Source organism: Ambystoma mexicanum, chromosome 3q (genome assembly GCF_040938575.1).
Source record: "Ambystoma mexicanum isolate Mex_15411 chromosome 3q, UKY_AmexF1_1, whole genome shotgun sequence".
NCBI classification, from domain to species: domain Eukaryota; kingdom Metazoa; phylum Chordata; class Amphibia; order Caudata; family Ambystomatidae; genus Ambystoma; species Ambystoma mexicanum.
In genome coordinates this window covers 193,212,162-193,239,892 of record NC_090926.1, presented here as the reverse complement: position 1 = coordinate 193,239,892, position 27,731 = coordinate 193,212,162, and the positions used below count along the sequence as shown (strand labels likewise).

General features: G+C 43.5%; 1 protein-coding gene across 1 annotated transcript in view; it reads right to left on the bottom strand.

Moving 5' to 3' along the window:
- The window catches only part of PRIM1 (DNA primase subunit 1), a 349,710-nt gene that overhangs the window by 130,233 nt on the left and 191,746 nt on the right, over nucleotides 1–27,731 (bottom strand). The window contains exons 5-6 of the mRNA XM_069653478.1: nucleotides 15,755–15,891; nucleotides 13,176–13,234 (exon numbers count right to left, since the gene is read on the bottom strand). Coding sequence (XP_069509579.1) covers nucleotides 13,176–13,234; nucleotides 15,755–15,891 — 196 coding nt within the window. The remainder of the gene's footprint in view (nucleotides 1–13,175; nucleotides 13,235–15,754; nucleotides 15,892–27,731) is intronic.

Here is a 27,731-nt window from a genome sequence, read left to right as displayed (position 1 = left end):
AGTTCGCCCAGTACCCTATCTGGGAAAGTTGCATTTGAAGTTTGCACACTGAAAGAGCATATAACCATTCATACCACACCCCACGCTTACTCTCTCCTTTACATCACCACTCAACTAGAACACAGGGATACTATGACACCATTCGGTATAACTGTTCTCATACGAACATCCGCCGCTTACTCCACATCATTCTATGTAAACACTGCTGGTCTCACACCCTCAGCCTGGCGTTTTCCCCAGGCCTAACGCAGCCACATCCGTCCGGATTAATCCTGCCAGAACGAACAAATTCTCCTGATCTCTCAACCACCACACCTACCGATAAGAACCAGCTATTACACGTGTACCGCACGAGCTGCACACATATCCGGTGCACACACGCACCTTTTGACTCTCCCTTCTCTCTCTACTGATCTGAACTTCGGTTCCCAAGGGCGTTCAACCTACCAGCGCCTTCAGACCATACCAATGGTATATAAGGCGCTATATAAGTGCAAAATAACAATAACAATAACAATATAGAAGGCCTTATCTGCAGATAATATTCATACTCAACACTCATTCAATAGGAACAGGTGGTATTCGTCTCTGTCCCCTTTGTGCTCCAGTTTTGCTTATGTCATGATTACGTCAAACTATTTGAATGGCCCGATCTTTCATTCCCCTGCTTCATGGTCAGACAAGCCTATAGAATACACCCCCACAATCTTCATTGGGTGATTACAATTTATGTGTGTCTTTGGGCAAAATGCACTCAAGGCCCAATAACGTAGGAACGTTTAGTTTGTGGCACGATCCATACCATGTGTTGAGGGCTGCTCTCAGGTGTGCAGGTGATTACTTGCATCCCCCAGATGCACCCTTTTCCTAAGAATGGAAGAAATATGACATAAGTAAAGCAGGAAAGGGCACTATTCCAGCACCTCTACTTCGAATTCAGGTAATCTTCATTTGCCTTTGATTCTCTCCAGAAGTCTAGGACTATGATTTAAACACATAAGCATTAAACCCAGTTCAAAGGGCTCATGCTCGGTTTTAACTTGTTAACTAAGTTAACTGGAGCAAATGTAGTAAGGGGTACCAAGAGAAATATGTTTGTATAAAATGGGCTGGGTCGAGTGTAAAATAATACAACATCCACGAAGGTCACCATCCGAAATGGAGAATGGGGATCCACATGGAGCCCCTTTCCAATTCAATGGCGATGAGCCAGAGGAGAGTGGAGCAGCGCAAAGGAGTTGGACACATTTGTTTGTGGCAGAGTAGGAAGGATGCAGAGACAGTAGGGGAGGGTGTAATCAGCATACATCTTGCTTAGAACCCAAGTTAGGATCAGCAGATTCAGCACAGGTTCTGAGGAACCCTATTGTTTTATGCACCAGTTCAAAGTGCTAATAAGACAGTCAGCCTAAGTGATTGCCCCCAACTACAGTATGGAAATGTATATTATTACGGTTGGTCTTAATAAAACTCCAGCGCTTGTACAAATGAGACCAATATATTGCACTTGAGTGAGTCTTAATGCTGGTTGGATAGCCCATGTGTCCTACCTAGCCAGAGATGTTCCCAAAGAGTAGGTCAAAGCACTACATTAAGGACGCATGAAGAAAAAGTGTTTCATGTAAATCAGAGGACACACTGGATGGGTTTAAACAAAAAGGAGTTTCCTGCCCTTTACCTGCACAATAAGAACCAAATTCACTGACCGTAAAGGGGAGAGCACAAAGAGGGCTAGGCACACTCCGTCCTGTAATGTTAAGCACAACCAGTCCTGAAATGTTCAGCGTCAAACACTGCCTGTCTGGACCAAACATCACACAGTCCTTCAATCCTTCAACACTAGAGACTATTGCTTTGGCACACCAGCTGGGAAAAGGAGCTGCTACAGGAAGTTCTTTATTTCACTAAAGGTCAACCAAGTAAAAGGATTGTGCATGTCTAAATAAATGAACCTAAACTGTAGTGAACAACTTAATGCTAACTCAGTGATTCTGAAACAATGGGGAGCATTAAAAGTTTGGTGGTATCTCAGCGGTAAATCCAGAGATAACACCAAACTGTAATATCGTTACTGCCACTTGGTCCAGGGGTATTACCATCAGATTACAAGTGGTGGTGGCGTTATTAGACCCCATTTAATTGGAGTGCATATGACACCATGGGGAATTTTGGCAGAATTACTGCAGGAGTCATTACATTTGGCAGAAAGGTGGCAGATTTACTACCAGCTCCTAGAAGGAGGTGAATCATCCAACTTTCCACCAAACTCCTAGTTGGGTGGTGCAGTAATGCAGCTCCAACGGTATCACCACTGCATTTTGACCGCACCGTCCAACTTATGAGGCCCAATGTGTTAAGTTTCCATGAAACAAGTAGAACATTTTATCTTCACATTAGCCAGTTCTCAGCAAACTGAACATTATGCACTACAAGGATCCCAATCGCTTATGAGAGTAAATGGGCTTGTGCACAACAAAAAGGAGGAATATATGGGGGTACTGTGAAGGCATCATGAAGCAAGACAGACAACAGATTCAAAGTTTAAACAAAAATAGTTCTATTTATTTAAATGTCAGGATGGTTGATGGCCTAACTTGTCCTATGCTAAGGTGGGATTTCCCTACCTAAAGCAACTAAGGATAGTCTGAATCAATAAGTTCAACTTTAGTCTGTCGGTGTCCAAAACCTATACTTGCCCCCGCAACTAAAGCTAAACGATGTGTAGGGATGTCAACAACAACTGAATAGAGATACAAAATAAAGTTGAGCTTCTCCCAGCTCCAGTGTTGCTTTCCAGCTTCTTTCCCCAAGTTTAAGACAGTTCCACAAAGTCTAGGGGTTCCCTTTCTCAAGTTCAAGACAACATAGGTCCAAAAGGGTCTCAAAGACAAACACCAAAACTTACAAAGTCTTGGGTTTTCCTTCTCCAAGACGTCAGCTTGCCTAGCTTGCCAATTCACAATTAGTTATAAAGGTCTGGGGTCTTCCCCTTCCCCAAGACATCAGCTTGTCCAACTTGCCAACTTATATTTAGTTTGTCTCTTAATCTTCAAAATTAGTTCCAGATCAAATTGACACTTCGGATTCCTTGCCAGTCTATACAGATTGCTTCCTTCTGCTTCACTTCAGCAATCTCCTTCACACATGCAGATGTATTCTCTGTATGTTTCAGTGACTTTCACAGATGTGGTATTCCCAGTCTACCACACGGTCCACCCATCACAGGTGATGCAACCTGCAACCCTAAGCTTTCTTGCCCACACAGATTCTTCTGTCACTGCCCCGGTGTTCCGATTCACATTCACTTGGCTTTCTTCTCGCCAGTCCCTTGATTTTGCCACAATGTGTGCTTTCATAAGTTCACTCCATGGTGGTACTTTTCCTTCACCATTTTACTTTCACACTCTTCAGTAATGTTCATTACTTGTCTTTCAATGTATTTCATAAAATGCGTTCTTTGCTTTTCAAAATATATCACATGTACTTCACACAAGCTTGCCTTACATTCACAGGCTTAACAAAAACTTTCCTTTAGTTCAGTATTCAATGATTCTTAGCAAATGTTTTCAACACAGTTCTGCTTGTTCCATCACAACCCTTAACTTTGGGTTTGTTCACTTCATCTTGCACATTTCATTTTGTTCTATCAGCAATTACTTTTTCCCTTTAGGAGCACCATCGGTACGAGTGCTCCTTTTAGTTCACTCACCGGTCCCTAATGGCTCCTATGGGCAGCTGCTTTCCTATTCTTCTGCTCCGCATACACATCTTCATAGTTTTGTGAGCCCCGCTCACACTCCAGTCTTCTTTCTGTGGTTGCCGGCAGCTCTGCTCGCCTTGCAGTTTCTGCACGTAACTTGCAGCAATTGGATTTCTTCCGTGCCCCGCAACTCCTGCTATGAGCACCCGACCAGGGAGGCTCCCACCACTGGGTCCCTCTCATGGCCCGCTCAGGCCTCGTGCCAGTCTCCTCAGGGTACTTGTCAGCATCCTGGCCTCCAGACAGGACCCTCCTCGGCTGTCTCCGTCTCTCTGTGTGTCTCTCTCTCTCTCTCGAAATCGTAAAACCAAGAAAGAAACGCGCACAGCCGGTGAGTTGGCAAGTGACCGGAAAGACTGGTGTGTGTTAAAAGAAGGTTTGAAGTGGCAACATTAGATCACAAGTGAAGGCTGGATGCGTGTGGATGAGACGCGAAGAAAGGCAGACCTGTGAATGAACTTTGAAGTAAAAAGACAGCTCTGTAATCAGCAATACAGAGTAACTGAGTGGTCCGGGAGCCCACTCGAAAGTGTTTATGAAAGGTGCATTGTTTGTAACTACAAAAAGCAAAGTAAGTACAAAAGCAAAGTAAGTAGAATTACCTCCTACAGAAGAGGAGAGTGGAAGTTGAATCTTGAACTATAAGTCGAAGTGGTCCTGCGGAGATCTGTAAAGAAAGCCACACAGTTGAAAGTCTGCGACACCCGAAAGTGGTCTGAGCCCAGCTGAGAGACACCTGATGTGTAATAAGCTTGAGGATGAGAGCCCCTTTGCAAGTTTTGCTGTACATTGTGATTGAAGAGGTCAGAGCCAATCAGAGGGGGACCTACGTGGGTTGAAACATTATTTGGAGGTCTGAACAAGACACTTTAACGTGGAAGGCCAGGCGGGCCTCGATCCACGTTTTACAACCGTTTATTGTACTAAGAACCCGAGCCAGAGTGTTTCATCCTTCCTACAAAGAACGCCTTACTCCATGGGGTCTAACGTGGGGAGGAGAGCCGATTTACCTACCATTATTAATTTGAACACCTACCATTATTCATTTGAACATTGACTTTTCTTTTGCATACATTTCTCCTTCATACACTTTTTGTACAAGCAGGCATTAGAGGTTTTGTTAGCCTAGGCCATTTTGATTTGACGGACTCTACTAGGACTGTTTTGTTTATCGTTCGATGGTTGAGACTACTCCCATCTTAGTTATAGGGCAGAGTAAGAGTTTACCAACCCCAGAAACTATAATAAAGGTTTTAAAATTGTACCTATTTTGTCTGTATTATACTTGTGATACCATGCCTCACCTACACATTACACTGGTCTGCGGTGATCCTACTGATGCCTTTGAAGCATTTAGCCATACAACACTACGTTATTCACATAATAGACAATTCTGATCCTCAGAGAAACAGCACATCTCAACCTCTGGTTAAGGATTCTTGGGACGCCTTCTATCGCACTCAGCAACTAAATTGCTGCCTCCCATCCTGTCCTTTCTCATGTCCTCTTACCACACTCTGCTCTCCTTGAATCCCTTCTGTTATTTCCAATGTGTACTTTGTTCATCAATTCACCTTCCGCGCCTCACCCTTTACCTATCCCATCTTCCGCATTCTCACTTTCTATTGCGGCACATCTCCAACCTTTCAATTACTTCTCCACTCATCTCAGTGCCCCCCTTTTGCACACCATACATGTAATATCTCAGAAGCCAACATTGCAGTCCACACCCACAATACTTTTCAATCTACAATTACTTCAAAACACAGTCAAACTGCCCACACATACTTTCATGTGGTAGTGCACTCAGCAACTGTTTTGGGCACCCGGATTCCTCCAAATATATGCATGTATACATATGCACATGGGCTTTCACATCCACTGCTATCATGCTACATGCAATATCTTGCTTTGTTATTGTATGCTATGCAATGTTGTCAATCATATGCAAGGTTTACGATGTTATGGATGATTGGCACATCATGCCAAGTTTGGCATTGTACACACCACCTCTCTGATGCTACTCAATCATGTAATATAGCAAACTCCCTCCCCCACACGACAACACTCACACCACACACTGAACAACACACCAAAGACAACCTATACTCATGCCCACTAAGGTTGAGCTGTCGACTCCAGATTCCTACCAGTATAGAACAACCTGACCAACTGGGGCGAACACCTTGACACATCTCAACTTTTGCAAAAGCAACCTTGCTTTCTCACTAACCAGGTCATCCTCCAACTTCTCTTACAGGCTGTACCACAACTCCAGGTTTTTTTTGTTTGGTACCAACTTACAAAGTTACCATGCGCCTGATTATTATTCTAATTCGAGAAGGTGTTGCAGGTTGTGTGGAGCAAGAAAAGGTGACACTAGTGACCCCGACCCCTTGGAGCAATAGTTGAAAGGACTTCTCCACACTTCAAATAAGCGCCACACTTGGTATTTGTGAAGGGTAGGTTGGTTTATTATACTGAATTGAAAATGCCCTTTACGGATGACACGTGTTTCGACACACCAGTGTCTTTTTCAAATCAGGGCTGATAGAAATGCTGGTAAGTAACAAAGACAGTGAACATATGGCAAAATAGACGATATGCATTACAATCATAGGTCATGATAAAACAAATTGAAAACGACCCATACCGAAAAAATCAAAATCGTGGTGTGTGTGGTCACAGAGAAATAAGGAGGGGTGAAGGGTAGGTAAGTCAAAGGTAAGTCATATTGAGAAAAAACAAATAAACAAAAACAAATGACAAAAACACAAAAGCGTTATTAGCAAATAGATAATCAAAAGTAAAAAACAATTGCTTAAATGATTGAAATGAAAAGAAGCACATGATTATATTTAAATTTTCTTAAAAAATGTATAGTATCAGAAATGTAAGACAAAAATGAAACGTTTATTGTATAAACTATATCATTTTAATAAAAAATAAATTTAAAAAACGATATTTAAGAAACTTAACTCATGTGGACATCGGGAGGAATTGTGACGGAAGCTAGCTGCTGTAGTAAAATGTAGTTATTAGAAGCCAATTTGACGAAGAATGCTTAGGTTAATTAAACAGGGCAGTTCTCATTTGCCATTTGGCTTTAGTTGCCTATGCCCAATTCTAAACAGCCTCTAACAATCAGCTTCTAACAATTCAAAATTTTCATTTTTTTTAATGTTAAAGTAAATCTCTTTAACGTTCACCATCTAAACAAAATGGTACAAGTGTTGCAAAACGGTGCATGATGAATTGGAAGTAGTAGATGTATAAATGACTTCAATCGGCGGGATAGTTGAAGAACAAAAGGACTAGCTGCTGGTCAATTTCTTTCTGATGGAAGTTCCTCCCACGGAGTCCCCCCTACACTCCTAGGTATCAGGACCACCAGTCGTCTCACGTCTATACAAATAGCTGGCATCGCGCCCCGTGATTGCAGTTTGCCAATTTCTTGCATAAAGCCAATTAGCTCACTGATTAAGGGGTAGGTTGGGAGGACGATGAGGAATCTGTGGGAGGAACATCCATCAGAAAGAACATTACCAGGGGCAAGTAATTTTACTGTTCTACTGGATTGTGTCCTCTCAGAGACTCCTCATCTTAGACTCCCATAGCATTGCAGGAGTGAAAGTGTGATCTCCTCATAATGCATTTTGCAAGACCCCTTCTTCTGAATTGGGCCTCCAGCCTCCCAAGGGATCAAAGCAATAATGTTTTGCAAACGTGTGGAGAGAAGACCACACTGCTGCTTTGCAAATGTCTACGGTAGGGACCTCTCTCTGAGGAGCTGAGGAAGTTGCCACTCTTATCGTTGGTGTGCTCTTAACCCTTCTTGGACCGATTTGCCAGTTTTATTGTAAAACTCTGAAGTAGCTAGTACAATCCATCTGGAAATAGAATTGCAGGACCAGAGGCACAGTGAAATAAGACTGTTTTATTGTAGTTATTTATATAGCGCCACGTGTATGGCCTCAATGCGCTTTGTGGTTGGAATGCCCTCAGGGACTGAAGTCATGTATGGGAAAATTCTAAGTTTACTTTAAGATGTGTGAGCACATTCTGATGGTTTAGGACTGAAGAGGGATGGCTGGGCCCCAATAAGCAGCCCAGAGGTCAGGCAGGTGGCCAGGTCCAGAAGGTCCGGGTGCCACGTTCTCCTGGTCCAATGTGGTGCTATCAGGATCATGGTCGAGCCGAATCTCCTCAACCTCCTGATGACATGTGGAATGACGGGAATCAGTGGAAATACATATAGCAGTGAATAATTCCAGTCCACAATGAAAGTCTCCTAGTGCTCCTCTCTGGGGAAATTCCCTGGAGCAGAACAACTTGCACAACTTGCAATTCCTGTTGGAGCAGGCTGCAAACGGATCTGCTTGAGGGGTTCGCCACAGGGTGAAGATCTTTGTATGGACTTCTTGGCATAGCTCCCACTAACAGGAGAGCAAACCCGGTCTGCTCAAGGTATCCATCATTGTGTTCTAATTCCTGGGCACATGAATCGCAGATAAGCAGATTTGCCTTTGTGGTGCCCAAACCCAGAGCTGCATTGCCTCTCCACACAGTGGTAGTGACCATATGCCCCCTCTTGTCAAGGTAGTGCATGGCCACTGTGCTGTCTGTCCTGATCAGGACTGTCCACCCGAGTATTGAGGGCAAAAAAGCCATCAGCAGCTAATCTGATCGCCCTCAACTCCAATAGGTTTATGTGGAGCCTCATTTCTGATGGAGACCACAACCTGCTCACCGTTAGTTGTGCGCCCCAGCCCTTTCAGTTAGGCATCCACAACTATTATCCCATCCAGCAAAGGTTGCCAAAATGGCTCTCCCACCAACAAGTTCTCCTTGCTGGACCACCACAGGAGGTCCTATGCGACCCTGGTCAGGATCTGCAACAGATCAGTCATGTTGCCCGGGAACTGTGACCACTGGGATCAAAGAGCCAATTGAAGGAATCTCATTCTGGTCTCTGGCACCAAAAAAATGCAGGCTGCCATGAGACCCAGCAACCTTAGACTGTCCATGGCCAGTAGTGGTTGGGAGTTCTGGAATTAGCAGAAAGAAAGCCTTCCCCTTGGAGGAGTCCAGGACCGCTCTGATGAACTGGAACATTTGTGAAGGTGTCACCTGGGACTTCTTGAAATTGAGGGAGAAGGCCAGTTTGTGTAGAAGTGGCATACACTGTAGGTGATTCTGGCTCTGCTCTTTCGAACTGCTGATTAGCTAGTCAGCCAAGTAAGGGAAGACGTGAATTCCCACTTTTCACAGACTGGCTGCCATCACTGACAACAGCTTGGTGAAGACCCTCATGCAGAGATTAATGACAGTGCCTTGAATTGGTAATCTGCACTACCTAATCACGAACCCCAGGTACTTCCTGTGGTTGGGATGAACATGGAAGTAAGCATCCTGAAGATCCAATGACAACAGCCAATCCTGAAGCTCTAGAACCTGGAGGATCTACGAAAGAATCACCCTCTTGAGTTCCTGAGGAACTTGTTCAAGTGCCTCAGGTCAAAGATGAGTCGCAGTCCTCATAATTGTTTGGGATTAAGAAATAGTGGGAGTACCGCCCTTGTTTCCTTTCCGCTAGTTTCCTTTCCTTTATCCCCAGAGGATAGCTCAGCTGCAACATGCTCGCCTTGGAAACAACACGAAGCAACACCGGTTCCATCCCCGGGTCCACGCTTAAACTTCTGGGTATTAAGCGCGTTATAAATACGCAACAAAGACATATTCATGTAACAGCGCCTCGATGTCCCCGGGCTGTATGAGCGCTTTAAAAATGCAAATAAAATGGTACTTGCTCTATTGCACCTTTCTGCAGCAGGGAACAAATCTCTTGCTGGAGTAGCGGGGCTGGAGATCTTGGACCAAGGGCAGTTGGGGGCAGGCAGGGGGAGTTCAGATTAATAGCCGACAGTACCCTTGAAAGACTAACTGCTTGACCCACACATCCAAAGTAATGTTTTGCCATTAATTGTAATAGCAGGTTAGACGCCCTCCCACCGCTGAGGTGTGATGGATGAGATTAGGAAGAGTTTTGTGTCACCGCTGAATCAGACAGGACGGGAGCGACAAAAGAGCAATGACCCGCCTTCCCCCCTCTTCCTCTGAAAAATATGGGGAATGTTTTAAACCAATTAGGACCATTGCCAACCAAACTTAAGAAAATCTCTTCTTTTCTCTCCCTTATCATGTACTCAATACTGTCTATTGATAATTGTTTTTGACTGCAAAATGAATATGTATGAACCAATCTGCAAATAACTATGAATCTGTATATATATCACGATCACTGGGAATTAAATCACCCACACATAAAATGTCCAAACACAAACGTCGCATGATATACACCCAATCACGAATGGTGCATGCCCGATCTTGGGACCACATTGGCACCAAAAATGTATCAAATCCATTGTTATTAAAAATTATGAACGGTAGCCTAGAAAAAGACCTGTTCGGTCAAAACATGTTTCGGCACCACCTGTTATAGCATCAATTGATGAATTCGAGACAATAAAAGATTGGAAAAAATGAAAGTCACAAGCCTTGTGGAACTACATTTTTCAAACGCAGCAAAAGACAATGGGGTAAATCCCAGCATAAGAAATTGCACACGCGCCGAATGAGTGGAAACTATAACAATTCTCTCTGGACACCACAAGCACAGCCTGCGAGTATCGATGAGTGACATTTTACCGTCTCAATCCTTACAAAGCTTAAAGCCGCAAGGCTTGGGCCATCAACATGCTGTCACATTTATAATGGTTTTCAGAAAAACACTGTTTGTTTTAGGTATTCCGTTGTGGGCTGGGCATGCAGAAAAAAGGAACTGAGGTCACGAGGTACTATGCCGGCTATTTGTATCAACGTTAGGTCTGGTCCTGATAGCGAGGCGTGTCAAAGGGCTTTCAATGCCAAAGTCGCACTGCGCCACCTGGTGGTGAAAAGAAAATCCAAAATTGCGCTGCTACAGCAGGAATATATCAAAAGACGAGGAATCTGTGGGAGGACACAATCCATTCAGATGGGTTTTGCTTCGGTCTGAAAGTTCACTACAATTTTAGAGAGTACACAAAAGGTTGCAGATCAAACCTTTTTCCAAGGGTATGATCTTACAAAGATGTATTTCCAGAGAATACCTTTTCTTGGGTATTTAGGTTTATTTATTTGCATTTGTATAGCACACTTACAGCCCAGAGGCATCGAGGCGCTGTTACATGAGATTTTGTAAGAAGATTTGATTAAGTGGAGCACATGCGACCATGAGGTCTCTTGGTTACAGGCAGATGGTACATTGGTAATACATAATATATATATATATCGAAAGGATTTATATCACCAAGCAATTACAAAATATTGCTAAAATGCTGCTCAAAGGCAACACTTCATGAAACTTGGATTGCCATACACAAAATAGTATCTTGAGTTTATTGAAGACAGAGCTGTAATATGGAACATGTGTTGCCTCCGTTCCCCAGAAAAAGTCGCAGAGGTTTTTCTTAGCAAACAACCTTAGTGAACAAAGATCCTACACTTCAGTGGGTAGCAGGTTTGCATGTACAGGCTAAATTGATAGCAGCAGCTGACTAATGGTATGATTATAATTTATGCAAATATTAATGTGTGGTTTGTATAAATGAATAACTAGTGACTTGCTGTGTATGAAAACTGTTATGTCTGAACTATTGTTAGGATAACCGACGAATATGGCAACTATTGTTAATTGCTGGTAAAATAGCTCAGCGAGTTAAGCCCTTGCTTCAGAGATCTTTGTACAACCAGTAATCACATAATGCAGTTGGATAGTGCCCTTCAGAGGATGAATAACAGGGTACCACTGAGCTGGATTCCACTGAAACCTATTAAGTAACCCATGTGACAGGGCCATCGGTATAACCCTATAAAGGAAGATGCAGCGTTTAGGGGGACCCCTGTCTCCGGCATGCCGGGAGCCATGCATGGCAATCAGCGCCCTTTTCTCTAACCCAATGCCCATCAGCCTTTGCCGTGGCCAGGTTTCTTTCTATTCATGAAAATATGATGACCAGCCTGAACCAGACCTATCAGGCATGGATCATACACCTAGAATTCAGTACAAACTAAAACTGGGAGTGATAGCACCACAATGCACCTGGACCACATGGACAATACCCAGCTTGGAGTAGGAGAAACAGAATGACCGCAAATGGGATAGGTCTGGGATTGCTTCTTTAGAAGCGGAATGGAACACCAAACATCCACCCCATTTACAGTGGCTACAGTGGAGCAGTGGTACAGAAGCCAAAATGATGTGGACTACACAACAAGTGAAACCCAAGAGAACTCCCCACATCCTGTTTGAGCAGAGACTCACCAAGCACATCAGTAAAATCAGAGCGAACAACCCTTCTAGCCCAGTGGCTGGCTAGAGGAAAATTGAGACAAAAGGGAGGTGAAGATCGAGGCCTTATTCCGGCCCTCAAGGGTATAGCTCAGACAGAGATTGGCCCAGAGGAGCAGCTGATCCAAAGATCCAATGGGAGCCCGCAAAAACGGATGACCATAAAAAAAAGTCTGCAGCTTTAGTAGAGAATGAAAGGTGAACGAATGAGGATGAGAGGAGGGGGTGGACCAAGATGACCAGCAAGGAGTGTGTAGCGGGCGGAGGAGGAGTTGGAGGAGAGTGATAATGTGTTGGGACTGAGAGGGTGGTACCAATTTGGTTGTATGCGAGTGATAGACCGACTGACGGGAGTTTCGGATGGAGAGTAGAAGGGGAGGGCTACGAGTAGGTGTGAGAGACTGAGTGTGTTAGAGAGCGAGGGGGATGTGAGAGGCAGGGGCAGTGTTGATTGGAGGGAAGAGTCCAGAAGGGAGTTGGCTGGTGGAGACAGATAGTGGGAAAAGAATTTGTTGGAGGGTGGAGAAAGGAGAAGTGGCAGAATGTCATAGGACCAGGGGACATTGTGGAGAGGAAGAGGGAGAATAAAAAGAGGGAGAGAGTGAGGGGGAGGCAAGAGTACAAAAGCGGATGCAGAGAAGGTTAAGAGACGGTCATTGGGAGAAGGGTGCCAGAACAATCAGACTGCCCCGCTAGGGCCCAAAGGAAGTCTGAGGGACTAAGCTGGATAAGGCTAAAGAGTGGGAACCCACATAGCTTTGTTTACCCATTTTAAGAATAGTAACCGAAACGTGGGCATGGGATTCGTTGAGCACCTGGTCACACGCAGTGCTGAGAAGCAAAGGAATTCGCATGAAGGCTTATAAAAACGGAATATTGTTATTATAACAATATTTACGACACTGGTGCAGTTAGTAGAACAAGTGGTGCAGTTAGTAGAACAAGAGTACAAGTGATCCAAATACAATATAGTGTTGGATTTATTATGTCCATTTACCTTTAAACAAGTGTTTCAGATCTTACCTGATGAAGGGATGAAGGGTATCAGGGAGCTGGACCTTCTTCACTGCATCCTGCCCACCCTGTTAAAAAATATTTTTTAAAAAAGGGGGATATTTCAGTTTGGGAGTCAAAAACGAATAGATAATACATCATGATCAGTTCTTCTACCAACGACAAAAAACAATGGCATGCATAGTGCACAAAACATTAAAAATAAAAAAAAGTACTACAGGCAACACTTCTACTCAGCTTCAACAAGATTAGTTCAGATGGCCTTCACAGCTGCATGTCTTTTATAAGCCAGAAAAGCCTTTTCCAATCACTACGCTAAATGCAAAACATCCATCATTTAGCACATATATTTCCATACATAATAGCCACCTTTGATTTAGTTCAGTAAGCGCATTGTAACCAACAGCTAGCTGTGCAGTGCATCCCATAGAGAAGTCAAAGAATAAAGACATTAAATAGAAATCTTCAACAGAAGGGCTAAAAAGCATAATATTCCTACTGTGCTCATGAGGGAAGAGTTTTGACTATGGCACAAAAGGAAACAGTTGGAGGGATACTGGAAGGGCGTGCAATGCTGCCACCATCCGACTGAAAACATTCTATCTATTCACAGACAGATACCAGCCGTAATTTGCTTTGAGAACAAAGAGGTATTTGCAGACAATAAGGCAACCCCAGATCAGACAATTACTGGGGACCAGGAAACATAAGTAATATCCACTTGATGGTAACAACTTTCAATTTAATTGGTGAGATGATCAGTTCTTCAGTCCCAAAACAATCTAGTAGCTCACTTTTGGACCAACTACCAGAAATGTGTGATCCCATTGTAGAAGCAGCTACAGTATGACAGATAAACATGTGCCAGAGTTTAAATGTGTGTCCAGAGTACTGGGGCAAAGGAGGGGACACATCTGGCAATGTGGTCAATTTGTAAATGGGCACTAATCCAGACAGAGTTTATCTGTTTGACCTGCATCCAAGCCGAATCAGAAAGCTACCAAAAAACTTCCTCTAGAAGCATACACGAGAGTAACAAAGTTTGAAAACCCAGACAATTCCTCGATCAGCCACATCAGAGGTCACACATCAGAGGTCACGTGTAGGAATTAAAGAGAATTGATGAAAGAGCAGCGCCTCTGGGAAAGCCATAGAAACTTGGTGCCTCTTCAGACTGATGCTTTCAAAATCTCACCTACTACACCCATCAAAATTGGCCCCCATCGAACTCGAAAGTGGGCCAGTGAATCCAGACAGATATGCAAGCCCTTCGTACAGGATCCAATACATGTGGCAAATGCAGCCATCAAATCAACTGGAAGCAATGTTATAGACTTAAATGCACGCTCTGGGTAAGAGAAGCCCCTCTTGAATATTTAGCAGGAGCATTGCGTGCCTTCTCTGCCTATGCCCCAAGACTGTAGAACTTCCCCCCCCCCCCCCCCCCCCAGGTCAGCATGAGACATGCCCCCACAATTCAGAAAAGAGTTTAAGACCCACATTTTCAAGGAGTCTCTCCACAAAACATAAGCCATCACATCACCTCTCACACCACCCGGCTCGCTAGACGCCGCCCACCACTCTCCTCCCCGCCACCCGGTACAGCTGTACCCCTCTGTAGCCTGCCCCTGCTGTATATCTGTTCTGTTGTTACTAATGAAAAGCAATCCAGTATGCATCCGTAATGATGTACATCTCTGTAAAGCACTCTGTTATGCATCTGTACTGCTGTATACCTCTGTAAAGCACTCTTGCTTCTCGAAGCTAGGTCAGCGCTCGATAAATATTATTACGTCTCTCTCCTTGGGCAAAAGAAAAACTACAGATTATAAAGGTGGTGGGAACCTAGGCACGCTTGGAGTCGATAAATAACTCTTTTTCCCCAGGTACACCAGAGCACAGGCAGCTAGGAGATGTGACAAATTTTGTAGCCGAGAGGGATTATCCCTGATATAAATAATAAAAATCGAACCACATGGCAGACTTGCTGCCTGGTGTGCGGCATTAGAGCTGGGAGGATAGGTCTGGGGCAATGCCCTCACCTTGGGAGCAAGACTACGTGGAGCAACACAGGTTCGATCTCCGGGTCCACGCTTAGAAACCTCTGGGTACTAAGCGTGTTATAAATAACCAATTATAATTACCATTTATCCTAGATATTGTTATTTGTTTTCAGCTTTCAACCTGGACAACACCTGAGAATCACACACAAAGATATGTAGCAATATAACATTTTGGTGACAGATCTTATTTGAAAGGCACTGAACATTAGAGTCCTCTAAACTAGCATTGTTAAAATAAAATATATCGTAAGCATTTTTTATAACAACTGAGAAACCTGGGAAAAATGCCTCAGGAAAAGAAAACAAGCAAGAGAGAGAGAGAGAGAGAGAGAGAGTTGGGCAAATTCAGTTTTCTAGGTAGTAACATTTTGCTCTGTAACCTGTTGCTGCCAGCACAGCCACACCAGCAATGCAGAGAGCCAATAAGGTAGTACTGGCAACTTCAGTATCCACAGCACATAGTATTCACTTTCATTGACATGGCCATAAGAAAATGATAATTTTCTAGTAATCAAGAAAACATACCTTAATGAGACTGAGATATTCAGCCACTGCTGTGCGGGCCGCCTGGGACAGCTTCCGAGCTGACTCGTCACACACCCAGCAGTGCACACCTCTTCTTCCAGAGTACACCCAGAGCCGGTGCTGAAAACCAAAGTCCTCTAAGAAGCAGAAAAGGCAAAAGGAAGCGCCATGTAAGAGTTGCTTTATCTTTCTGGAAGAAGGCCAGGATTATTTCAAAGAAAGTTATATATGACAAATATTACATACTTGTAATAGTCAGATGCTTGTATTTGCTAAGATTCATATGCTTGGACTAGGCCGACATCCAGTGGATGGTGTGGAGTATTACAAGATATTTCTAGAAGGGACAGACTGGGAATGACCAATACTACTCCTACTGTCACATGCACTGTACCCATGATCCCTCACACGCCAAGGTCCTCAGATTATTATTTATTCCCAGAGGTTGCACAAGGTACATAGTAAAGTGTGAATATGAAGAAATGTACAGTTTGTCTATGGTGCTTCTACCCCCAGTGAGCAGAGGCAAGTTGGGCGCATGTGAATCTAAGCAGATACAAGCATCAGAAAGATGATTACAGGTATGCCATATTTGTCTTCTGAGGCTTGTTGATATACCTAGAATCACATGCGTTGCATAGACTAGCAAGTAGCACCAGGAGAAGGAGGTGGATTGATAGAAGGAACCAAGATAAATGTTTTAGCACTGCTTGTCCCACCTGTGAGTCATTCGCGACTTGTGCATCATCACAATAATGTTGTGTTAACGTTTTTACAAAACTGCACGTGGCTGCTTTAGATATTGCATCTAGTGGCACATTACCAATAAATGCTAAAGTAGCCTCTGTGCCATGTGTGGAGTGAGCTTTAGGTGTACAAGGGAGTGTCTTGTTTACTAATGTGCAATAGTGCTGGATGCTCCTTACAATCCATCTAGAAATAGTAGCCTTTGAGACAGGGGCCCCTTCTCTTCTGGCTGCCAAGGAACATATAACTGTTCTGGTTTCCTGAACTGTTTAGTTTGTTCAGGTAGTACATGACTGCCCTTTGAACATACAGCGTGTGGAGCACACCTTCACCTGCGTTCTGCAGGTTTTGAAAGAAAGCAGGCAGTTCAATTTATTGGTTCACATGAAATTTAGAAATGTATTTAGGAGAAAATCGTGGGCGAGTTCTAAAACGACTGTTTTTTGTGTATTGTGATAATGGGTTCTGCCACAGATAATGCATGAAGTTCACTCGGTCTTCAAATAGATTTAATAGCTATGAGAAAGGCGACCTTATGAGCTAGATCCTTTGGGCTTGCTTTATGCATTGGCTCAAAAGGATGGCCCATGAGCTTGCTTATGAAAAAATGTTAAAATTCCAACTAGATTTGCCATTGGCAGATTCAGACTTATGGTCCCTTCCAAGCAGGCTTTGATGATTGGTACTTCCACTAAGATCTTGCTTTGAGAAGTGGTACAGCAGATAAAGCTGCGAGATGGACTTTCAATTAATTGAAAACAAGACCCGAGTCGAATAAGTGTAATAAATATTGCACTATATGCAGCCCTCCAGATAAGGTGCCTATTATGCCTTTTTACGCACAGAAATCTTGTCAATACAAACCTTTTAATTCTTTCTTGCGTGCCACTTACTCAGGCTATTTGTGGCAGCACCCCCATAAACCATGGATTTCAATGGTGACAGACTGGCCAGTAGAAGCTTGCAAATGCACTCTTACTTTAGCAATCGACAAAGTTCCTTGAAAGAGACAACTGGGATGAGTCCTGGTCAGTTTATTTTTTAACACTCCTCTGTTAATGATTCTATCAAGAGAATACCTACTTAATAATCTAGAAGGGAATTTGCGTTTTGTTCACTTTGATCAACTGCTTGCATTTTGTAGGTGTTATTAAACGTATTTTGAATCATGAACATGCGTTCACATTGCTTTAGGACGCATGCAGTATTGTGGAAAATGAAAATGTTCTAAAACAAGGCCTGCATTTCTGCCTCATTTTCCTCAGTTTTAATCCACTTTAATGGAGGCATCACAGTTGCAGCATGGACATTTCGTTTTCTTTTCATCACAGAAGCACATCAGTTGCATTCAACGGCTTGGGTTTCTTGATGTCTTGAGTTTTTAGGAGAGCTTCCCAGCAAGCAGTTGTTTGGCATTTGTGAGAAGAAAAAGCTTTTGGTGTTCTATATGAAGATGTGTGTTTTTCCGTCTTAAAATTGCATGTGTTCGCGTGCAAGCATTTGCATGAACGGGCACTGTACATAGTTTGATTTCTTAGAGGGCAAGGAATATCTAGACATAACTCCTTTTTTGACTACAAACTGCATAATGGATACAGGTAGAAGCAGTGCTGTATATATTTTCAGTGGTGCACATTGTACTGTTATCTCTCAACAGGACTGCTATATATTCATGCAAAGGTGCCCAATTTATAAGCGGAGCTTCTATAGGTGTCAAGGCACAATGCAAATTATTCATAGCAGGGCTGATTGGATCATGCCCACATTTCCTAGCAGGACTGCTATGTTTTGGGAAAGTCCCTGCATTTCTTAATAGCTGGTGTAATGGCACAGCACCAACAAGTGTTGGGTGTTTTCTGCAGAGAGCTAAAGTACTGAACAAGAATAGTGTCTGAGCTCTTCCCACCATTCTTCTGAGCTAGTGTGATGCACACTGGCAGACAGTGTGAGAAAATGGCTATGCTGTCATATACTTCAATCCCTCCTACTTGGTCTTGCGCTTTTCCTCCCATGTCTGATTACTGAGGCCCACTGCCAAAAATCAAGCACATTTCAAAGCCTCATTATGAAATCTCCTGACTCGCATGTAGGATAGTCCAAACATATATTAAGGTTTTGACAAGCCAGTTAAGCCTCACATGGAACTGCCAAGACCCTAACCCTATGTGCCTTTCAGAGTCAACAGCCTGTTGGGAAAGGTAGCTCAGTAGGTCAATAACCCTGCTGCAGAGATCGAGTAACCTGTTTTCAAATCTTGTTGATAGATGAGTTAATGCGTCTGCATCAGAGGTATGTGTTTAAGATGCAAGTAACATTCAATTGTAATAGAACGGACTTAGGTTTCCACTTCTCAAATGGCCTACTAAATGTTCAGCGATACAGAGCACACACATTTCATCACATTTCATTGCGGATGCTATACCAGTAATGGCTCAGAGCACACCTCATCAGGGCTGCTATACCTGTAATGGCTCAGAAGTAGAACACACATACCATGAGGGCTGCTATACTTGAAATGGCATACAGTGCTGGTAAAGCATCTGCATTCATCAAGTGCTGAATCTGGTGAGACAAACCTCTAACTCTATATTCCCAGCCTAATTGTCAAATCAAGTTTTGCACACATCTAGAAGGAGCGCCCTGGATTTAGTAGTAAATAGTAAACAGTAAAGCTGCACTGGATTTGTAAATAGAAAAGGCATTTTCAGCTTTTTTGGATATTTATTGGTGCCTTGTCAATAATCAAACAGAAAAACAGGAGAAGAACAACTCTGAACCTAAGCAATACCAGAGAACAAAGTTGGGGTGGAGGTTGAGGGGGGATTCCACAGAGAACATACTAGGCAATCCAAAACAGGAAGAGAGACCAATGAGCTACATGAGAGAACAACCAAAATAGTGAGAAGGGAAACAGAGATAAATAATACGACACACACACAACACATACACACACACACACACACAATAGGAGTGAGGGATAGAAGCAGAGCAAAAAGGGACATTTAGAGACAGTAAAATAAGAAAACACAGATAAACAGCAGGCAGTATAGAGCTGGAAACAAAAGCAAGACCAGAGAAAGGCAGACCAATAACATAAGAGGCAGTGCAAGAAAGATGATCAAAAGGAGTAGCAATCACAACGAAGAACATGAAAAAACATAAGAGTAATGACATATGAGAGGAACATTAGTTATATCAATCAATACAGCAAGATATAGGAGGGAAAAGGCAATAATTGAACAGAGAGATGGGAAAGGGAGCAACAGACTGCAAAACCTGACATAGCAACACTTAAGGGTGAGAAGCAGATCATCAGAAAGTGAGACACTGGGGAAAGCAAGTAGCAAAGGGAAGGAGAAATGGAGCAAAAACATGTAGTGGCTGACAGGCAGGTAGTGCCAGTCAGCAACAGTAGGCCAGAGAGAAAGAGAAGTGATGCTGGTAGAGTGAGGGACTTGATTTATTTTGTAACTAGCTGGCAAATGTAGTAGTTCTTAACAGAGTTTTGGTGTCTAAGTATAATGAAGATGAAGCTAGGTAGAACGTACCTACAAGTTCTTTATCACTAATGTTTAGAACAGTTTTCATTTTACGAACAAATCGGAAAGTTGTCAGAAACTTTGCAAAGGTGGAAACTCATTTTTACTTTCTTGAAATTGGATTTACTATAAAAAATACTTTCACGCTAAAATCCTATCTGGAGCACTGACTATATGTGATTGAGAACAGTCAATAGGATTGATATTTGACTTCTTAAACCAAACTACAAACAGTTTCCACTTGTTAAGGTAGCAATGTCTAGTGTTGGTTTTGCGAGCCAGAATTTCCATGCATCAGACAGGCAAATTAAGGTGGCTGAACTCTATGACTTCAGGAGCCAAGCAGGTAAGTTGGTCGTTTAGCTTTGAGGATGAAGGGTTAAACCCTTGATTCTGTGACAGTATGTTGGAAGGACATAGCAGTTTCATTGGAGGGCAGATGGACATTTTGAGGAGGTGGGAGAGCCACATCAGACGAGCCCACATGGGAGCTATTTTGATCATTGTTACTTTCTCTTGGTGCATCTTGTGGATTACCCTGTTCAACAGTGGGATTGGAGGAGAAGCATAAGCAAATATCCCTGACCAACTGATCCACAGAGCGTTCCCCTTGGATCCCTGCTGCAGGAATCTGCAGGAGTAATTTAGGCATGTGTTTTCTTTTGTGGCAAATAGATCTATTTCTGGATACCCCAACGTCTAATAATGTTGTGTAGAATATCCGAATGCAACTCGCACTCATGTTCTGAGGGTCGATATGCGCTTCTACTTAGCCTATCTGCTAGGCAGTTGTGTTCCCCTGGAACATGTGATTGGAGATTTATTCCTCTCTTGAGACGCCAGTTCCAGATCTTCTGTGCTAGTGTGGACAGATTGAGGGAATGAGTCCTGCCCCATTTGTGGTTGTAAAACATGGCTGTTGCACTGTCTATTGATTAGCACATTGTTCCCAAATCAACAGATTTTGGAAAGCCTGAAGTGTTTTGAAAACTGCTAGCAACTCTAAAGTTCTGTGGCAAGTTTGCGTGATCACATGCCTTATGCGGTTGATTGGAGACAATGGCCTCCCCAATTTACAGTACACCGCCTAAATTGGAACCCATTTATCTTGGCCAAATGATACTGCATACCTCAGTCATTCAATTTCCAATAAACGGCATCTTCTATATATAACTAAAAATGTAATTGTTTGTTCAAAATCTTAAATCTTAAATCTCCGAAGGTTCTTCACCGATTACTTCGAAATTTTGACACAACGTTGCATTCAAATAGGCGCCTGTTTTTATATACCTACTATACATAGATGTCACATCTGTGACAGGTAAAAACATACTTTTTCTGAAAATCAGCGCCATCCGTTGGACTTAAAAGCAACACATGCTATACTAAACATTTCACTGCAAAACAGTGCCATCTGTTGGATGTAAAAGCAACACAGGCTATACTAAATATTTTACAATTCCATTTCAATGTTTCTGTGGCTCAAATACATGCCGCGGAAACAGCAGAGCGACGTGCGGCCAGACTTCAGGATGCACGGTTGCAAGCACAGCGATCGCGTTCTGCAGCTTCAGATCTGCTTCGTTCTCAACAGAATGAACGCGACAGGCTTAAGAGTGGCTGAAAAACTTCAACGAGAAACAGTAGATCAGCATCACACACGACTCTCTGCTCAGCAATCACGCAACTACAATCTCCTTGCATTCCAGTACAACCCAGCTGATGATTATAGTTTGAGCCGGCATGTTCTCATCTGCACCATGACTGAAATGTGTCCTTATTGCAAGGCTCTGAAATTTTAATGGAGAAACGAAAGGAATGTGTTGCACCGCTGGGAAAAATTAACTGCCTCAACTTGGATAACCACCAGAGCCATTGTGAAATTAAACATATTACAAATGTGCCCTTTCTCTTTTCTTTCTTTGCCATTTAACCAGACTGAGCCACATGGTTTCAACCTGACCGGCTTACTCAAAATCATTAGGCTTGCTTTCACCATGTCCATCTAAGCGTATGTGCTCAAACATTTCCATACCACCAATATCATTGTCATTTGCGATAGCTACTATGAAGACAGTGGGCCTCATTATGACCCAGCCGGTCCGGAAACAACGGTGGTGGTAAATCCACCGCCACCGTTGTTTCCGGAGCGGCTGATTCGGAGTTCTGCAGGCAGGAGGTGTCACTCCAGTCAGGTCTGACCTGGCGGGAGTAACGCCATCCGTCTGCAGACGGAAATGGAAACACTGGCTCAGTCACAGACGGAACCAGTGTTTCCATTTTCCCCATCCCCATGAAGTCCTATGGGACTCCATGTGAATGGGGATTTACGGAATTACGCCTCCGGAATTACCGGGTCACCAGGGTTGTAATGCCCCAGTGATTCCGGCAATCATGGAGGCGGAATGGTATTCAGGGTCCGGCGGCAGCCTGACGTTTTTTCCGGCACTGCTACCGCCGGACTCGTAATGAGGCCCAGCGTCTGCTATGCTGGTATTCTTGTAACATGATCAAAGTTAACAGAGATACCAATAGTGTAATAGGTTTGGAATAAAAACCTTAAGATGGCAGTTAGCTTTCCCATTGCTGTGTGTAGCAAGAGAAGTGGGTCTTGGAGTGAGCAAGAACACGTCTGTCATTTTTTATTAAATAAAGAAGCAGTTTATTGGAAATTGAATGGCTTATGTGTGCATGATCCTTTGGGCAAAATAAATGGATTCCAAATGAGTTCAATGTACTGTAGGTTTTCCTACATATTATTGATACATTGAAGCGACTGAAGAATCCTATGGATCCCTCACCAAACCCCTGCCTAAACTCTACAGTCAGGGAAAGGCAGACACTTTCTGATCCTGACCTTGGGGGTGGTGTACAGCAGGATCACATGGGAGGAGACAAGGCACAGGGTGGTGAGGAGATGCTGTGGGATGAGAGACGGTATGTGTCCTTTAAAAGGGAAAACCTTTTAAAGTTGCAAAAACAGGTAATGACCTATTGTCATTATGATGTATCTGAAACACATACAATGTGCGGTTCTGGGCACAAATGCCTTAAAACCTGAACAGACCTTAACAACAAAGACCATGTAAAGCACTTCAGGATAAAAATGCTCCCTACTCCCAAAGGTATAATAGAAAGGAATTTAGAAATACTGCCTCAAATAAATGGACTTCTGTAACAACGAATTCTAATGGTTCATCTTTGAATGACCTTCAGGGAAATCAACTTACCTAGAACTCATTTTGTTGTTGGGAACTACAAGTCCCAAAATCCCATAAATACTGGGACGAGGAAGAGGGCTGAAGAGTCATCCTTTAGTAGTAGTCAGGCAATTATACCCAATAGCCTTGAGCGGCTTAATGGGCCCCTCAGGTGCAGGCAATTGGAAGGAGCTGGAAGTGTGGCTGAAGTGTATGCAGGAGTAGCAAAGGCAGAAGAAAGAAGGCACTGTTTGGCAATCTAGGCAGAAGTGGGAGAACCGAACCAAAGGGACGCCACGACTCTGATGCAGATTTCACCTGCTTGTCCTGTGAGGTCTTGTTCCCCCAAATTCTGAGGCGCAGAGGCTCCGCAGCAGAGGGCATGCAGGAAGGCTGCCTTTCCCCATGTGAGCCAAATTGCAGACATTGCGCAGCAAGGAGCGTGTTCGAGACTGTGGTAAAGAGCAGTTGTGAAGCCGTGGGTCTCAGGAGCGTGAGGGGCGCCTTAATTGAGTGGCCAGATCAGAGACACCTTTAGTGAGGAAGGGTGTGGGTCCCAAGTGAAGCCAGAAGCTGTACAACACTTGGAGAAAGGAACACAGAAGCTGGTGAGTTAAACCTGGCGTTCCGATTCCTTGTGCAAGCACTGCCGGCAACAAGATCCAGCTTAATAATCACTTGCGTAAGAGCAGATGTGAGGTGAAGTTGTTCGTTGAGTCTTTAACAATGGGACACTTGAAATGTAGCAATCGCGTGTGATTGGGTATTTTCTCTTTCATTCGCGTGTTAAACTTTAAACTTTGTAAAATACATCAAGTGGTCTTGTGTGCCTAATTACACTTCACAGAGGAAGAGTGACCTCTGAATCATTATTCACGCTGACAACAATTGCTCATGAAGAGAAATCAAGTGTTACAATCTGGTTTGAAGTTGGAGAGAGCAAGCATTGCCCAAGCCAAGAGTGGACCTGGTATTCCCCAATTAAGGCTGAAACCGTCCTTTCGCCAATCCAGAGAATAGTTCAAAAAGCACTGTGAGCTAATTAGAATTTATGCATTGCCTACGATACAAGTGTGCAAGACTTGCCTGAAGCCAAGAGAGTGGCAACAAAGCTTCTGGGTAATTATTCTGGCTAACAGGTGGCAGAGGGATGAAGGCATGGTTGGGGGAAGGGAAACCTGATGCTTATAAATATTCTTTGAAGTGGATAAAACCTACATTGCCAAAGACTATAGAAGGAAAATGGAAGTGGGTTTCAAAGGCAATTTTAAGTTGTTGGTTGCCGACAGACAAGAAAGACAAAGAGGCTGCCCCTCTGGAAAGAAAGGTTGAGGAAGAGTGCCTTTTCTACTTCAAGGTGTTGAAGTACCCAAGAGTGAATCTTGCTCTATTTTGAAAACTGTTTCAAAGCACAAAATACTGAAGTTGTGGTGGCGTATTGGTGCAGACAAGAAAGGCAGTTGAGGAAGAGTGCCTTGCTTACTTGAAGGTATTGAAGTACCCAAGAGTGAAGCTTGTCATAAGTCACAAAGTACCTGAAGCTGTGGCGATGTATTTGGTTGTCAGTAGATGTGAAACTTCGGGAGCACAAATGAAGGTGGAATACTATGAGGCAAAGGAGTAAACTCTTGCAGAAGTTAAAGTGCTGTGAACATATGCATATTGTGCCATTAAACAATAGCACTGTAAAATATAACCGTTCACAGCGGTTAGTACATTAAGTAGAGCAAGTCTCCTAAGGACTCAAGTCCTAACTGGCCACTTTACTTCTGACCAACCTAACCGCAATGATGAGACACTGGAAAATCACCCAAACAAAGCGTGGGAAGCTTGTGAAGCACTACATACTGAAGAGTATTTTGTGTGGTGGGTTGTTGGGGAAAGTTGTGTCACACAGTAATAAGCGTGGAACCCTGTTGACTAGACTGGAGCAATTCTGGATTTACCAATTTCATGCCCATGTTGTTGGCCTGACCGATCAGTTGGATTGGTCTGTACTGTGAAGGGTCAATAATGCGAGGCGAACAACTGTTTGAGGATTTGTCAACATACGCCATTTTACTCTTGAAGAAATATGTTCAAAATACCTCACTATCCCTTGTAGTGTGAAGCACTGGCGTTAACCCACTGAGCTACCTATGCTACATATTTAGGCCTAAGGCTTGTTGCACATACATAATGCTACATAGAACTTATTCGAAGAGTGTAGAAAAATGCTGCTGAATGGTTCCTCATAGATAGATGGCCATCTTAAGAGCCCTTCTGTGCTTAGGGGGGTTAATTGAAAAAGCTTTTCAGCTCGTAAACAGCTATTTCCCGCAAGAAGCTCCACTGTGGGCGGGCATTAGTCCAGCACTGCCTTCCACCGCGCTCCGCACTAGCAGGTGCACTGATAAGGCGCATTCCAGGGAGAGTTTTCCAGAAGAAAAAAGGAGGGGGCCTGAGCGCTAAGGAGAGTGGAAGCTTTCCTATAGAAAACATGTTTTGCGCAAAGGGGGTTGTGTTAAGAAACTTCTAGAAAATCCAGTGCATCACACTGATTGACTGGAAGACCTAATAAGAAGCCTTGTCTGCTCTAGGAAGGGAGGGACTCGTCCTGGGCTGTTTGGATCGTGAGCGCAAAGCAGCACCCGGAAACCAGCCAGCACTGAAGGGCAGAGGCTCGCTGTCAAATCCCACCTCCGTGCATGCTGCAGAGCCGGGGCTAGGCCAGTCTCGGGAGGGAGAGGCGCCAGGCACGAGGGCGGCGCAAGTTCTTGATGTGACGAGATTGTGCCAAGATCAGCGATTTCTAAGAGCGCAAGAACATTATTGCATCTCACCTGTAACTAATAACCTGCATTGTTTAGCTTGCATTTTAATCCCATTTTATTGAAAACTGCTGCTTGGATTTAGTTGGCTTATTAATAAATAAACGCAAGTGTAAAATCTTCTTGTGAGTGGGTTTCTTCCAGACTGTGTACATTGTGCCTCGCATAGTTTCGAACCTGTGAGGGGGGTAGGTGGTTATAGTGGCTGGTCCCAGGGGGTGCAAATACCCTTTCTACTACATCCCTACTCTGCTGAGGACTTCCCTGTCTAACCAAAGCTTAGTGGAAACACTAACAAAGGATAACTGACCATCACGCTAAACAACAAACTTATCGTTCATCAATCACATTGCCAGAACGCCAATACTGTAGCAGACATGCAGAGCTAGGAATGAGTGGATGCTGCAATCTCTACTTCAATTTATCAAACGATAGATACAGCGTTCATGAATCCTTAAGCCTCTGTACAGAGTGACTCAGGCACAAACATAACAGCCCCCATAAGTACATACTGATCAACGGTTCCATGGGCCACAGTTGCGGAAAGCGGCAAAATAGCCAGGAGTATGCGAATGCCATTAGGTAGCGTAGATAACCCAGAAGCTATCCCACACACATATACCAACATATTTCTGCTATTTAGGAGGACATTGGTTGCACTTTTACTTGAAGGTGTACAGTGGGCTAGATGGATTGAGCCATCTATGATTGCGCCTCATACTAGCCACTTGAGGTATTTGCAGATGCACTTTAAACAATGTAATGTATGCCAGACATGTGCACATAGTTTTGTGATGCACTTTAAATAATTGTATCTCAGCTATGAGATTTGCACATTGTTGTGAAGCATTTGCACTTTAACAAGCTGCTGCATGGTTGTTGCTATTTATGTGTTTTAATGAATTACCGGTTTTACTTATTTTTGTCTGTATGATTAAATGTTCCCTTGCTCCCTTCCACTGTGGTCATTTATTTAGTAGAGGGATGGTTCTTCTAGGTGAATCTGCAGATGTTCTGCTGGTATTCTTCTGTGTCTTGGTGGGTGATTGTGCAGTTCTTGAAATTCGATGCAATACCCTATGCTACTGTAGACAGTAATTTGCTACCTTCACTGGAGAGAACTATCAAGCTCAGCCTGGGTCTGTCTACCATTTCTTTGCCATGACTTTAAAAGCACCCCCCACAAGCAGAGCAGGGCAGAGTGCGCATAGAGGGTTGGGCTGTTTGGCAGAGGTGTACTGTGACAATCTGAGCTATCGCCCTCCCGTTATATCAACGCTGCTTTGTCGGCCATTGGGATTGCCACCGCCGTTGTTACTGAAGAAGTTTTGGGTAAGACTAAGAGCAGAGCTACAGCGACATCTATTACAGTGGTATTGACTGTTACCGCGGATGTATGCTATCATTCATTGAATCGGTTACCAGAAAGACTGTGGGCTGTTGTGACGGGGAAAGCTAAAAATATAAAATTGCAAGGTAACACAATGAACTGGCTTGTCTGGGAAATTTTGCTGGTTCATTTGCCAGAATTGGGGGCCAGTGTGTCATTGGGCTCTCTATCAGGTACTAAGTGCTGCAAGAACGTTCTTGGGGTTCATGGACTTTCACTTTCCCATCAGTCAACATGGCGACTGCCAAATTACGCAGTAGCAGAATTTTAATCATTGAAAATGCGTTGGCC